This window comes from Nomascus leucogenys, unplaced genomic scaffold, assembly GCF_006542625.1.
Source record: "Nomascus leucogenys isolate Asia unplaced genomic scaffold, Asia_NLE_v1 Super-Scaffold_249, whole genome shotgun sequence".
Taxonomy (NCBI): Eukaryota; Metazoa; Chordata; class Mammalia; order Primates; family Hylobatidae; genus Nomascus; species Nomascus leucogenys.
The window spans coordinates 2,371,793-2,386,196 of record NW_022095768.1 but is presented as its reverse complement, the minus strand read 5'-3'; the positions used below and the strand labels follow the sequence as shown (position 1 = coordinate 2,386,196).

The window sequence follows — 14,404 nt, the reverse complement described above, 5'->3', positions numbered from 1 at the left end:
TCTCACCATATGGAGAAAAATAAAACTAGTTTCCTATGTAAAACCATGTATGAAGGTGGATTATAAATGAATTAAAGACCTAAATGTGAAAGGTAAAACCATACAGTTCATAGAAGAAAATGCAGAATATCTTTGTGACTGAAAGACATGAAAAGCCTTCTGAAAGAAAATTCCAAATCACTAACTGTAAGGCAAAATATTGAAGAATTTGATTATGTCAAAATTAAGAATTCAGTCCACAAAGCATCTTATGGATAAAGTTCATTAGAACGCTTACAGAATAGGAGAACACATAACGACTAAAGTAAATAAGAGGTTAATGTTTGGAATATTGAAGGCATTTCTGCTAACCAACAAGAAACTACAAGGCTACAGTAACCAAAACAGCATGGTACTGGTACCACAACAGAGATATAGATCAATGGAACAGAACAGAGCCCTCAGAAATGATGCCGCATATCTACAACTATCTGATCTTTGACAAACCTGACAAAAACAAGAAATGGGGAAAGGATTCCCTATTTAATAAATGGTGCTGGGAAAACTGGCTAGCCATATGTAGAAAGCCGAAACTGGATCCCTTCCTTACACCTTATACAAAAATTAATTCAAGATGGATTAAAGACTTAAATGTTAGACCTAAAACCATTAAAATCCTACAAGAAAACCTAGGCAATACCATTCAGGACATAGGCGTGGGCAAGGACTTCATGTCTAAAACACCAAAAGCAATGGCAACAAAAGCCAAAATTGACAAATGGGATCTAATTAAACTAAAGAGCTTCTGCACAGCAAAAGAAACTACCATCAGAGTGAACAGGCAACCTACAGAATGGGAGAAAATTTTTGCAACCTACTCATCTGACAAAGGGCTAATATCCAGAATCTACAATGAACTCAAACAAATTTACAAGAAAAAAACAAACAACCCTATCAAAAGGTGGGCAAAGGACATGAACAGACACTTCTCAAAAGAAGACATTTATGCAGCCAAAAAACACATGAAGAAATGCTCATCATCACTGGCCATCAGAGAAATGCAAATCAAAACCACAGTGAGATACCATCTCACACCAGTTAGAATGGCCATCATTAAAAAAACAGGAAACAACAGGTGCTGGAGAGGATGTGGAGAAATAGGAACACTTTTACACTGTTGGTGGGACTGTAAACTAGTTCAACCATTGTGGAAGTCAGTGTGGCGATTCCTCAGGGATCTAGAACTAGAAATACCATTTGACCCAGCCATCCCATTACTGGGTATATACCCAAAGGACTATAAATCATGCTGCTATAAAGACACATGCACACGTATGTTTATTGCGGCACTATTCACAATAGCAAAGAGTTGGAACCAACCCAAATGTCCAACAACGATAGACTGGATTAAGAAAATGTGGCACATATACACCATGGAATACTATGCAGCCATAAAAAATGATGAGTTCATGTCCTTTGTAGGGACATGGATGAAACTGGAAAACATCATTCTCAGTAAACTATCGCAAGGACAAAAAACCAAACACCGCATGTTCTCACTCATAGGTGAGAACTGAACAATGAGAACTCATGGACACAGGAAGGGGAACATCACATTCCAGGGACTATTGTGGGGTGGGGGGAGGGGGGAGGGACAGCATTAGGAGATATACCTAATGCTAAATGACGAGTTAATGGGTGCAGGAAATCAACATGGCACATGGATACATATGTAACAAACCTGCACATTGTGCACATGTACCCTAAAACCTAAAGTATAATAAAAAAATAAAATAAAATAAAATAAAAAAAAATAAAAAAAAATAAAAAAAATAAAAAAATAAAAAAAAAAAAGAAAGTACCAGCTCGAGTAGAAAAACAGACAAAGAATATGAATAGACAGTTTACAGGAAAACACAGCAAGCAAAGAAGTATTTAATGAGATAATCAAACTCAAAGGTAATCAGAGAAAGACAAAGTAAAACAACAATGAGATATCATTCTATCTATTAATCTGACAAAATTTAGGTAGCTGGAAGATACTGGTAGGGATATGGCACACAGTAACCCTCATATACAGCTGCTGGCGGTGCAAACTGGCTCATGCAAGACAACCTGGCACTATTTATATCAATTAGGTATACACATGCCCTATGACCCAGCAACTTTTCTCCTAGGTATATATCCCAAGGACATCCTCACAGAGGTACATGATTTTTCATATAGCTCTACAATTTTTTGCATTATTTCAGTTCATATGGAAGATATGGGAAAGGGTATGGGGGATAAAAAGAAATACATGAATAAGTGAATGAAATGAGAGGGGGCCTTGCACAGATCAATGATGACAGGTACAGCACCATCAACTAACGAGCATTGAGTCAGCACTGAGGTCAAGTGGTGGTGAGTGGGTAATGATAGGTGAAGGAGGCAATTTCAAACATGTTGGCAACATTTTTTACTTACAAGATTTAAAAGTCCTTTACGCAGCCGGGCGTGGTAGCTCACGCCTGTAATCCCAGCGCTTTGGGAGGCTGAGGTGGGCAGATCACGAGGTCATGAGCTCGAGACCAGCCTGACCAACATGGTGAAACCCCATCTCTACTAAAAATACAAAAATTAGCCAGGTGTGGTGGTGTGTGCCTGTAATCCCAGCTACTCGGGAGGCTGAGGCAGGAGAATCACTTGAACCCTGGAGGTGGAGGTGGCAGTAAGCCAAGATTGCGCCACTGCACTCCAGCCTAGGCGACAGAGTGAGACTCCGTCTCGGGGAAAAAAAAAAAAAAGTCCTTTACGCATTTAAGCTGAAGGAAAAATCACAGTTAACAGTAAAGGACAGAAAGACTGGTTCAGACATCTCTCCAACTTTAAAAACAAACTATCTTCAGAGTTTTGAAGATAAAATAATTTTGAACTTGGGCAAAAATAATTTTGAACTTGGGTAACCAAGTAAGTTTTCCATGTGTGAAGGCAACAGAAAACATTTTAAGATATGCATAGACACAAAACAACACACCTTCCAGTAATATTTCTTGAATTAAAGAAAATATGCAACAAATTTTTAAGAACTTAAAAGCAAAATCTTATCCTTATATATAAAATATAAAATTACCTTTTGTAGAAAGAGGACAATCCTTATGAGCATCTGGGCACGGAGTTCTTCCAAGGTAAACAATGTTCGGGGTGTTCGAATGAAAATTTTGGTCTTCCCATAAGCTACATCATCCTGAAAACCACACCGTTCAATCAGTTTCTTGACAGCCTCTTTGTCTGAAGGAAGGTCATGGTTGGGCCAGGTGAATTCAGAGATCATCTTATACCTGGATGAAAAAAAGAAACAGGGTTAAGGGAGAAAACCATATGGTCATCTCAATAGAAAACTATTCAATAAAATGCAAGACACCTCATAGAAAACCAAATCTTAGCAAACTATCAATAGAATTTCATTAGCCTCATAAGGTATGCAAAAAAAGGCTTCAGTAAAATAAAACACTTTAAGATAACAACTCTTACTAAACTAGGTATAGAAGGGACTTCCTCAAGCTCATAAAGTCTATTTGTCAAAATCCTACGGCAAATATTGTTCATAAAGGGGTAACCTTAGAAACATTCTTTTTACAAACAGATGCAAGAGAAGGGTGGCTCTGTCATGGGTCCTGCTCGGCATTGCTCCGGAGGTCTAGTTGACATATTGAGACCAAGACATAATTGGTAAATGACTGAGGGAAAAACAAAATGGATACTACTTATGTATAATGTAACTTTCCTCAAAGGAAATCAAGCAGATCTCTAGATAAAAAAGCTATTATAACTAAAAGAAAATTAAGCAGTGTTGCTGCACATAAGAGCAACACACAAAAATTAATTGCATTTCTACATACGAGCAGTCAACAGCTCCTTGCCATGTGGGCCTCTCATAAGGCAACCCACCACACAGCAGCTTGCTTCATGAGCATGAGTGTGAACAAGACAGAAGTCACAGAGTCACAGTCTTTTGTGGTCTAATCTCAAAGTGACATCCTATCACTTTTGCCATATTCTACTTTGTCAGAAGCAAATCACTAGGTCTAGCCTACACTCACAGGAAGGGGGATTACACAGGGCATGGCTACCAGGAGATGGAGGGCATCTTAGAAGGCTGTCTATCACAGAGCTTTTTCCACCATGCAAAGTTGTTTAACACATGTAGTCAAATTTAGTTTTTTTTCTTATATTACATCTAAATTTTTAGTCATTGTATGAAAGGCTTTCTTCACTTGGGTTACAGAGTAATGCATTTATGTTTTCTTCTAGTACTTGTATGTTTTCATTTTTCACATTTAGATTTCTGATCATTTAGAGGGTTTTTGGTATATGGTGTGAGGTATGGATCTAATTTTATCTTTTAACAAATGGCTGTCTAGCTGTTACAACACTATTAAAAAGTCCATCTTTCCCCTCTGTGATTAACATGCTGCCTTTATCGTATGTGCTTCAGTTTATTTCTGGACTTTCTGGTCTGTTTCATTGCTGTGTCTGTCCATCTGTGCATAACTACCACATGGTTTTAATTATAGAGGATACAAGTATATTTTAATGTTTTTCCTAATTCTTTTCTAAAGGTCTTTCTAGTTATTCTGGCACACATATTTTTCCACATGAACTTCAGAATCAAGTTTTATAGTTCCAGGCAAAAAAACCAGAATTCAGTGAATAAACAGTTTTTAAAGACCCAAAGCACCCTTGATAGTTTTATTGAGTTGGAACATTAAATACATTATTATTACTATTATCATTTTGACACAGAGTCTCGCTCTATCTATGAGTGCAGTGGTGCGATCTCAGCTCACTGCAACCCCCGCCTCCCGGTCCATGCCATTCTCCTGCCTCAGCCTCCTGAGTAGTTGGGATTACAGGCAACTACCATGCCCAGCTAATTTTTGTGTTAACAGTAGAGATGGGGTTTTACCATGTTGGCCAGGCTGGTCTTGAATTCCTGACCTCAAGTGATCTGCCCACCTTGGCCTCTCAAAATGTTGGGATTATAGGCAAGAGCCACTGCACTCAGCGAATCCATTAATTTTTATATGGTGTTGAGTTGTCCTATCCAAGAACAAGAGATGTTTTCCCACTTGATCTAGTCTGCTTTGTGCCTTACATGAATCTTTAAAGTTTTCTCATAGGTCTTTTCTTTTTTTTTTAATAATTATTTTATTTTTTAAGTTCTGAGGTACATGTGTAGGATGTGCAGGTTTGTTACACAGGCAAATGTGTGCCATGGTGGTTTGCTATACAAATCAGCCCATTACCTAGGTATTAAGCCCAGCATCCATTAGCTATTCTTCCTGATGATCTCCACTCTCCCACCCCCACCCCAACAGGCCCCAGTGTGTGTTATTCACCCCCATATGTCCACATGTTCTCATTGTTCAGCTCCCACTTATAAGTGAGAACATGGGCGGTTTGGTTTTCTGTTCCTGTGTTAGTTTGCTGAGGATAGTGGCTTCCAGCTCCACCCATGTCCCTGCAAAGGGCATTACCTCTTTACTTTTTATGGCTGCATAGTATTCCATGGTGTGTATGTACCACATTTTCTTTATCTAGTCTATCATTGATGGGCATTTGGGTTGATTCCATGTCTTTGCTATTGTGAATAGTGCTGCAATGAACATACCTGTGCATGTATCCACAAAAACAAGCAATGGGGAAAGGATTCCCTATTTAATAAATGATGCTGGGAGAACTGGCTAGCCATATGCAGAAAATTGAAATTGGATCCCTTCCTTACACCTTACACAAAAACTAACTCAAGGTGGATTAAAGACTTAAATGTAAAACCCAAAACTATAAAAACCCTAGAAGAAAATCTAGGCAATACCATTCAGGATATAGGCATGGGCAAAGACTTCATGATGAAATCACCAAATGCAATTGCAAAAAAAGCAAAAATGACAATTAAACTAAAGAGCTTCTGTACAACAAATGAAATTATCATCAGAGCGAACAGACAACTTACAGAATGGGAGAAAAGTTTTGCAATCTATCCATGTGACAAAGGACTAATATCTAGAATCTAAAAGGAAATTAAGCAAATGTACAAGAAAAAAAAATCAAACAACCCCATTAAAAAGTGGGCAAAGGATATAAACAGACACTTCTCAAAAAAGGACATACATGCAGCCAACATATGAAAAATAGCTCAACATCACTGATCATTAGAGAAATGCAAATCAAAACCACAATGAGATACCATCTCATGCCAGTCAGAATGGCAATTAGTAAAAAGTCAAGAAACAACAAACGCTGGCAAGGTTGCAGAGAAATAGGAACACTTTTATACTATTGGTGGCAATGTAAGTTAGTTCAACCATTGTGGAAGACAGTGTGGCGATTCCTGAAAGATTTCGAACCGGAAATACCATTTGACCCAGCAATCCCCTTACTGGGTATATACCCAAAGGAATATAAATCATTCATAGGGCTTTTCATATTTCTTGTTAAGATAGTAGATATATAGGCAGCATCTGTTAATTACTCCCTAATTACAGTTAATTACTTCCTTCTTCTTGACATATCTCTTTTCTTAGATTCCATGACAGCATGCTCTCCTTCTGCCTCTCTGGATATATCTTGTCAATCTGATTTTCTGGCTACTCTGGCTACTACTATACCCCCAAATGCAGGCGTGTCCCAAGGCTAAGATCTGGATTTCTCTCTATGTATTCTCTCCCCACATTACCTCATCTAGTCCACTTACTTTTAATAAAACATTCCAAATATAAGAACAAAAATACATACATTTTATAAGTATATAAAATATAAACATATATTTTCAATTTGTGTGTTATCCCTAGTCTAGCCCTCAGTTATGAGCTTCAGATTTATATATCCAATGTCTATACAGGTCTTGAAGGCATCTTAATTACTCCTTCAGTCTTTCCTACCTCAATCTACCCAGTTACTAAAGCCAGGATCCTGAGAATATTTTTATTCTTTCCCTGCTCTATCATGATTTCTAATCCATCATCAAGTTCTATTGACTCTACCTCCAAAATATATTTAAAATTTAACAGTTCTCCTCATCTTTATTGCTTCAATTCAAAGGCAAGCCACCTTCTAGTTTACAACAGACTCCTAAATTGTTTTCCATTTCCTTTCCAATCCATTCTGCATACATCAGTCAGAGTAGTTCTCTAAAAAGCTTGAAATCATTTTTGTCTTTGGCTGCTTTCCTTCCTCACTATCCATCAATCATATTGACTTCTTTGGGGTTCTGTAATGCGGTTGCCTCCTTCCTGCTTCAGAGTCTTTGCACATGCTGTTCCCACTGCCTGGAATGTATTTTATCTAGTCCTTGAAAGTCTGGCTCCTTCTCATCCTTTAGTCTTTTCTTGATCTTTGTATATCAACAAACCCCCTACCCCCAATATTCTCTCTAAAGCAACTAGTTTTATTTATTCTTTTCTCACATGATTTATCACAACTTGTAATCATACTGATTTGTGGGTTTATCTGCTTAATGTCAGTCTCCCTCCCTAGTCTGCGGCTATTATGAAGGCAGGGACTTTGTTTTGTTCCCCACTATATACCATGTGCCCATCATGTTGCCTGCCATACTATGAGGCAATAGATATTTGCAGAATGAATGAAAGGAAATCATTTAAAGCCTACTCACTTGCTAGATGGGGGCAGAGATCAAAGCCAAACGAAAAAGTTTTAATATAAAAACAGAGGTAACACCAAACAATGTCACATGAAAAAAAGTGAAATCAGAAACCTCTCAAATTCGTTACACCAAACTATAGTAGGGGTCTACATCTGGGTCATCATATGGGTAGTGCTGGTGTGTTTGTTTCAGGCACGCTGCAGAAACTGGATTGCTATCCCACAGCCCCACTGCTCAGCTCCCTTGGCAGGCGAGAGGCACTCTGCCTTCCTTCATGCCGGCAAAGTGCATGACCCTGGTTCTCTGGCAAACCAGCAATCTGAACTTGCTAATTAAAAAGTTGAACTCATCTGCTTTCTGACAATGAGTTTTACCTCCCTAAAGGACTTTAGTAGCTTTTAAGGTTATCAGCATGTTTTAAATCCTTCTCTCTTTTCTCAGTAAAATAAATGAAAATGAAGAAAAGTCACAAGCAAAAATTCAGGTTCAAACCTAAACTACTTGCAAAAAACTGCAGAATCTAAAAGCAAAAATTCACTGTAGAAAATATTATCTTTTCTCTCATCATCACTGGATGAGCCACATAAAAGGGGAATAATGTATACTCCTCAAGTGGTTGTCAGTTGCAGTGACTTACTACATGTGAAATGTTTAAAACAGTATCTAGTACATCCAGTAAACATTTCAAAATATTCACAACTATTATAACTCACTTGAAAATTTCAACACATAACTCCTTTCCTGTCTAGTTAATCATGGTCTATAACATCCTTTCCATAAATAGGACAAAATCTTTATCTCTACTTCTCACTCCCATTTTAATTTTTGTTCCAGATTATTACTAAAGACTTCTTCCTCACCCTTACAATCAGTACTTGTTTAGATTTAACAAAAAGTTTTACAGATTTCTTTGCTCAATGTTGCTTTTTTGCATATATCCTGCCACATATTTCCTTTCTGCATTCATCTTTCTTTTTGCTGAAGTACATCCCCTAGAAGATTTTTCAGAGGGTCTATGAATAATAAACTTTCTCAGACTAGGTATGCCAGAAAATGCTGTTTATTTTACTCACACTCTTGAATGGTATTTTGACACAGAATACAATTCTAGGCATGAAAGCCTTTCTTTGCACTGTGAAGGCATTTTGCTCCTTCGTCTACTTGATCAAACGTTCATGAGGAACCAGATGTCAGCGTGATTCTCACTCCCCATAGGCAGTTTGTCTTTTTTTCTTGGGAGCTATAAGTATTTTTCTTTAACATTCTAAAAGTGAACAAATGTATTTTTAAGTTTTTAAAAAATTCTTATGCTTGACAATCAGTGTATCCTTTTAATCCGAAGATTCGTCTTTTTTCAGTTCATGCAAATCCCTGGCCGCTGTTCGAATAGTGCCTCTCCCCTATTCTTGGTGTTCTTTCCTCTAGTCCTTCTGTTACATGGGTTTTGCTGCTCCTGGATCAACCTCACATGTGGCTAGACCTTTCTTTAATACTTCGCATCTTTTTTTCTTTGTGATGAGATCTGGAACAAGACTTCAGCTTGATCCTCTGGCCCACTAATTTACTTTTTAAAAAAGTTTAGTTTTTAAAAAACATTTTAAAAATTGTGATCAAATTTACATATACTAAAATATACACACTTAAGTATGTAATTCAGTAAGTTCTGACAAATGTGTATACTCATGAAACCGACACCCCAATCAAGATATATCATCTCAGAGAGTTCCCCCATTCTGCTTTCCAGTCTGCCATACAAATAGCTGACCACTATTCTGATTTCTATCACCATAAATTAGTTTTGCCTGCACTTGAACTTCATATAAAGGGCAGCAGAAAGTTGCTACACTTTTCTCAAAATGCCATCTTCTGGCTGGGCGTGGTGGCTCATGCCTATAATCCCAGCACTTTGGGAGGCTGAGGCGGGTGGATCACCTGAGGTCAGGAGGTTGAGACCAGCCTGGCCAACATGGTGAAACTCTGTCTCTATTAAAAATGAAAAAAAAATTAGCTGGGTGTGGTGATGCACCCCTGTAATCCCAGCTACTTGGGAGGCTGGGGCAGGAGAATCGCTTGAACCCAGAAGGTGGAGCTGCAGTGAGCTGAGATGGTGCCACTGTACTCCAGCCTGGGTGACAGAGCAAGATCCTGTCAAAAACAGAAAAAAAAAAAGCCATCTTCTCTTGGCTTCTGTGACATAATCCTCTTCTGGTTTTTCTTCTACCTTATTGGTTGCTGCTTCTCTTATCTTTGCTGGTTCTTTCATGCCAGACCACAAATCTAAACATTGTCATGGACCTCCTCCTCTTCACTATCCAGTCCCGAGACTTTCTATGTAATCTATGTTACCAGTGACTCCAAAATCTCTTATTTGCAGCCTAAACTTCTTTCCAGAACTCCAGGTATAAAAGTCTAATGGCTTAATATTTCTGCCTAGATATTTAGTAGGCATTTCAAAGTTAACATGGAGATGTTTCAAAGTTAACACAGTCAAGAGAATAATCTTGATTCCATCTTTACTCCTGTTCCACGTCCTGTTCCTCAAAATTATTTTACCCAATTTTATCTCAGCAAATGGCACTGCGCTTACCTAGATGCTCAAGCCAAAATATAATTTTCATCCTTCATTCCTCTTTATTCCTGTTTCATCATATCTAATCCATGAGAGAGTCTTGTCTTGTCAACTTTATCCCTCAAACATATCCCAAATCTGTCCACTGCTCTCATATCTATAATAGTCCCTTACTGAAGGCACTATCATCAAGCCCTGTCTCCTGGACTCCTGCAATAGCATCCTTAAACATCTCCTTGCCATTTTTTTTTTTTTTTTTTTTTTTTGAGACGGAGTCTTGCTCTGTCGCCCGGGCTGGAGTGCAGTGGCATGATCTCCGCTCACTGCAAGCTCCGCCTCCCAGGTTCAGGCCATTTTCCTGCCTCCACCTCCTCGAGTAGCTGGGACTACAGGTGCCCACCACCACGCCCGGCTAATTTTTTGTATTTTTAGTAGAGACGGGGTTTCACCTTGTTAGCCAGGATGGTCTAGATCTCCTGACCTCATGATCTGCCCACCTCAGCCTCCCAAAGTGCTGGGATTACAGATGTGAGCCACTGCGCCCGGCCAACATCTCCTTGCCTTCTATTCACACAGCAGCCACAGTGATTCCTTTAAGACATCCATAAGGTTGTGTAATTCCATGCTTAAAATCCACCAATGGTTTTGTTTCTTTCTTTGTTTTTTAAATCACGCCTAGCGAAAATCTAAATAGTTTAGTCTGATTACAAAGTTCAACATGATTTGGCTCTTGTCCGTCTCTCTGATCTCATCTCACACCACTGTCCTGTCAGTGTCCTCCAACCACAATGGACTACATTTGGCATCTGAAATGCCTCACTTACTACCGCAATAGAGCCTTTTCCCTGGCTCTTCCCTCTGCCCCACCTTCTCTTTGCTCTGATCTTTGTATGGCTGGCTGCTTCCTGTCATTGTCAGCTCCTTAGAGGCTCTTTTTTGACCAACTAATCTAAAGTATTTTAATTTTCTGCATTTTTCTTATTTATATTTTATGTAAATTTATTCATTTTGGGGGAAATCTATAGTTGAGATTATAGAAAATGTTCAATAAATGTTTTAAAACAGATGGAATTTAAAGCATTCTTGTGATTCCAAGTTATCAATTATCACTATCTTTTTTTTATATGACATGGTATCATTAAGCAACATCATCAACAATAAATTAACAATAGCAACAATATATTACACTTATTGAGTGATTACTATACGGAGGTACTACTATTCCAAGTGCTTTGTATATATTATCTTATTTAACCCTCTCGCAATGCTTCAAGGTAGTTATTATTATTATCCCCATTTTACACATGACGAAACGGGCATGAAAAGGGTATGTAATTTGCCCAAAGTCACACAACTGAAAAATGACAGAGCCAGGAATCAAACCAGGCAGACTGATTTCAGGTCCTCCATGCTTAACTCCTTAATATTTTATTATTATGGTAATTACTAACACCAGTAATGATAGGCAGCATTAATTAAATAGCTACGATGTACCAGGAATCTAGGCTTTTTACTTAGGTTAATTTCTCGTAACAGTCCTTTCTCATAACATAAGTAAAATGTTATTTTACTTATTTTACAGATGCAAAAACAGGGTCATAGAAGTTAAATTTCTGGCCCATGATCAAGCAGCAAGTAAGTGGCATAATCAGAATTCCACCCACAATGTGACTTCAGATCAGTGCTCTTTCTGCTATGCTATGATGCCAGTATTTCCTCCCAAAAGGCTGAAACTTTTTCATGGTCCATAAACCATGAATTCAGGGACTCATGTTGAAACTGGGAAAGTCTTTCATATTTGTAATTTCCTCAGCTCTTTTGTTCACCCAACAAATACTTATAGATTGCCTAATATGTGCTGATGCACTACTGTACGGGGAGGACTCCCTTATTCTCAGTGAACTAGGCCTCTCTGATGAGTCTATTCTCACCTGTGCAGAAACTTCTCGTATGTCTGGCGGAAGGCAAATCCTGCCCGACGCACTCTCACATTTTCCAGTAGTCCAAGATATTCTACTTGGTGCCGGCAGCGTTCATCATCAAATATCTGTGGAGATTTCTTGTCATTGGGTTTGATGCAACGAACGTAATATGGTTCCTAAAGAAACAAATCAGCAAATGGTAAGTTTCACTGGAGAAAATTTCCCAGCTAGGGACACTAACATGTAATTAGTGTTAATTGTGTCAAGTTAAGCTCAGTGCCTCTAATTTCTCAGGCATACACTTGTGAATAAAGTAGTTATTCTTCCTTTCTCCTTCAATTCCAGGTTAGAAGTTCTCGTGCATTCAGCTAAATTTTCGTTTAATTATGTTTTAGGCTTTATTGGGAATAGTAGAAAAGGGATAAAACTAGGAAGTAAATAACAGAGACGTAAAGATCGAGTTTCTGTGTGTTTATGAAAACAAGGTTAAAGCAGCTGAAGGAGTAATTCAACAGAAAAAGGCAGCAGCTAACGATGAAAATGGACGGAGAATGTAAAAGGACATTCTTTGTTAATGTTAATATTATGTTAAGGAATGATAGGGACGGACAGCTCTGGTATATAGTAAGTGCTCCTTAAGTATCAGCCATCATTATCAATATTATTGCATTAGTTTGTACTTTTGGAAAAGAGATTAAACTTCATGGGTAAGTAGAGAAGTTCCAAAACCACCTATAGGCATCACTGATTCTATGAAGGAGCTCAGCTAGCAATCCTTCCCTCTGTGCCAATTAAGTTTTATACCACATATTAGATCATAACCCCTTTTAAATATAAAACCATGCTTGGCATAAATCCTGGTACACTGAAGATAATGAATAAATTATCACTGGATGAATCAATGAGGTCAAATGTATCCTACAAATGTAAAGAATTTTTCTTCTCTGAATCTGTTATCTATCAGACACACACAGATGCACTTTGATTAAGATACAGAATACTCTGTAGTTAAATGAGGCAGTTTTGAGCTCCGCTGAGGGCTAGAAGTGGAAAGGGGTAGTAAATAATTTAAGAAGTAGGAGAGATTTGAAGGATGTAAATTTACTTGCATTTTGAACAGAATAACAGTTTCCAACACCTAAAAAAAGAAACTCTGATAGTACATTTATCATGCTGTCCTACATGGTGAAAGGTAATGCCATTTTTTGCCTTTTTCTAGGACCTGCTGTATTAGTTTCCTATTGCTGCTATAGCAGATTATCATAAATCTAGTATATTAAAACAACACAGTTTTATTATCTCACATTTCTGGAGGTCAGAAGTCTGAAATAGGTTTAACTGAGCCAAAAGTCAGTGTGTCAGCAGGGTTGGTGTTTTTGGGAGATCCAGAAGAAAACCCATTTTCTTATATTTTCCAGCTTCTGGAGGCTGCCCACATTCCTTGGCTGGTGGCCCCCTTCCATCTTCAAAGCCAGCAATGGTCAGTTGAGTCTTTTATGATGTCACCTCTTCGCTCTGACTTTTCTGCTTCCCTCCTTCCCACTGAAGGACTCGTGACAGCACTGGGCTCACTTGGATAATGGAGGATAAGCCCTTATTTTCAGGCCCATTTATTAGTAGCCTTATCTCCATCTGCAACCTTAACTCCACCTTGCCACAGCACATATCATGTTCATAGGTTCTGGGGATTAGGATGTGGACATCTGGGATGACTATGGTATAGTAATAGTAAGAATAAAAAATATTATCTATCTAGCCTTTGTTCCTGGTTTCTGGCACAGAGCTTCAAAAACCTACGAAATTTCTTCAGTGACAGGAGCGTCTTAGTTATGATAATGAGGTGACTCATAGCTGGGCGTCTAGGTAGCTTCAGGATGGGAGCTGGTCACCAAAAAACTCCGTCATGTGCTGGAACTTACAGCTGCCTGACCTCTGGGTAGGTTAGGGGGACTAAAGATTAAGCTTAATCATGTGACCAAAGATTTAGTCAATCATGCCTTTGTGATGAAACGCTGATAAAACAAAAAAACAAAACCTCAGGACGCTGAGCCTCAGAAGAGCTTCTTGGTTGGTGAACACATGGATGTACTCAGAGGGTGGTGCACTCTGATTCCAGGGGGACAGAAGCTCCTGTGCTTGGACCCGAGTTCTGTGAATCATTCTAGTGAATTATCAAACCTGAAGAGGGGGGTCATGGGAATCCTCAAATTTATACCCAAGTCATATATAAGGGCAGGTGTTCTGTGGACCTCACTTGCAGCTGGTGTCTGAAGTAAAGCAGGGTCTTGT

The 14,404-nt window shown here is 38.5% G+C and overlaps 1 protein-coding gene across 1 annotated transcript in view; it reads right to left on the bottom strand.

Moving 5' to 3' along the window:
* Window positions 1–14,404, bottom strand: part of MYO1D (myosin ID) — a 377,286-nt gene that overhangs the window by 210,945 nt on the left and 151,937 nt on the right. The window contains exons 15-16 of the mRNA XM_003279378.4: window positions 12,125–12,291; window positions 3,092–3,299 (exon numbers count right to left, since the gene is read on the bottom strand). Coding sequence (XP_003279426.3) covers window positions 3,092–3,299; window positions 12,125–12,291 — 375 coding nt within the window. The remainder of the gene's footprint in view (window positions 1–3,091; window positions 3,300–12,124; window positions 12,292–14,404) is intronic.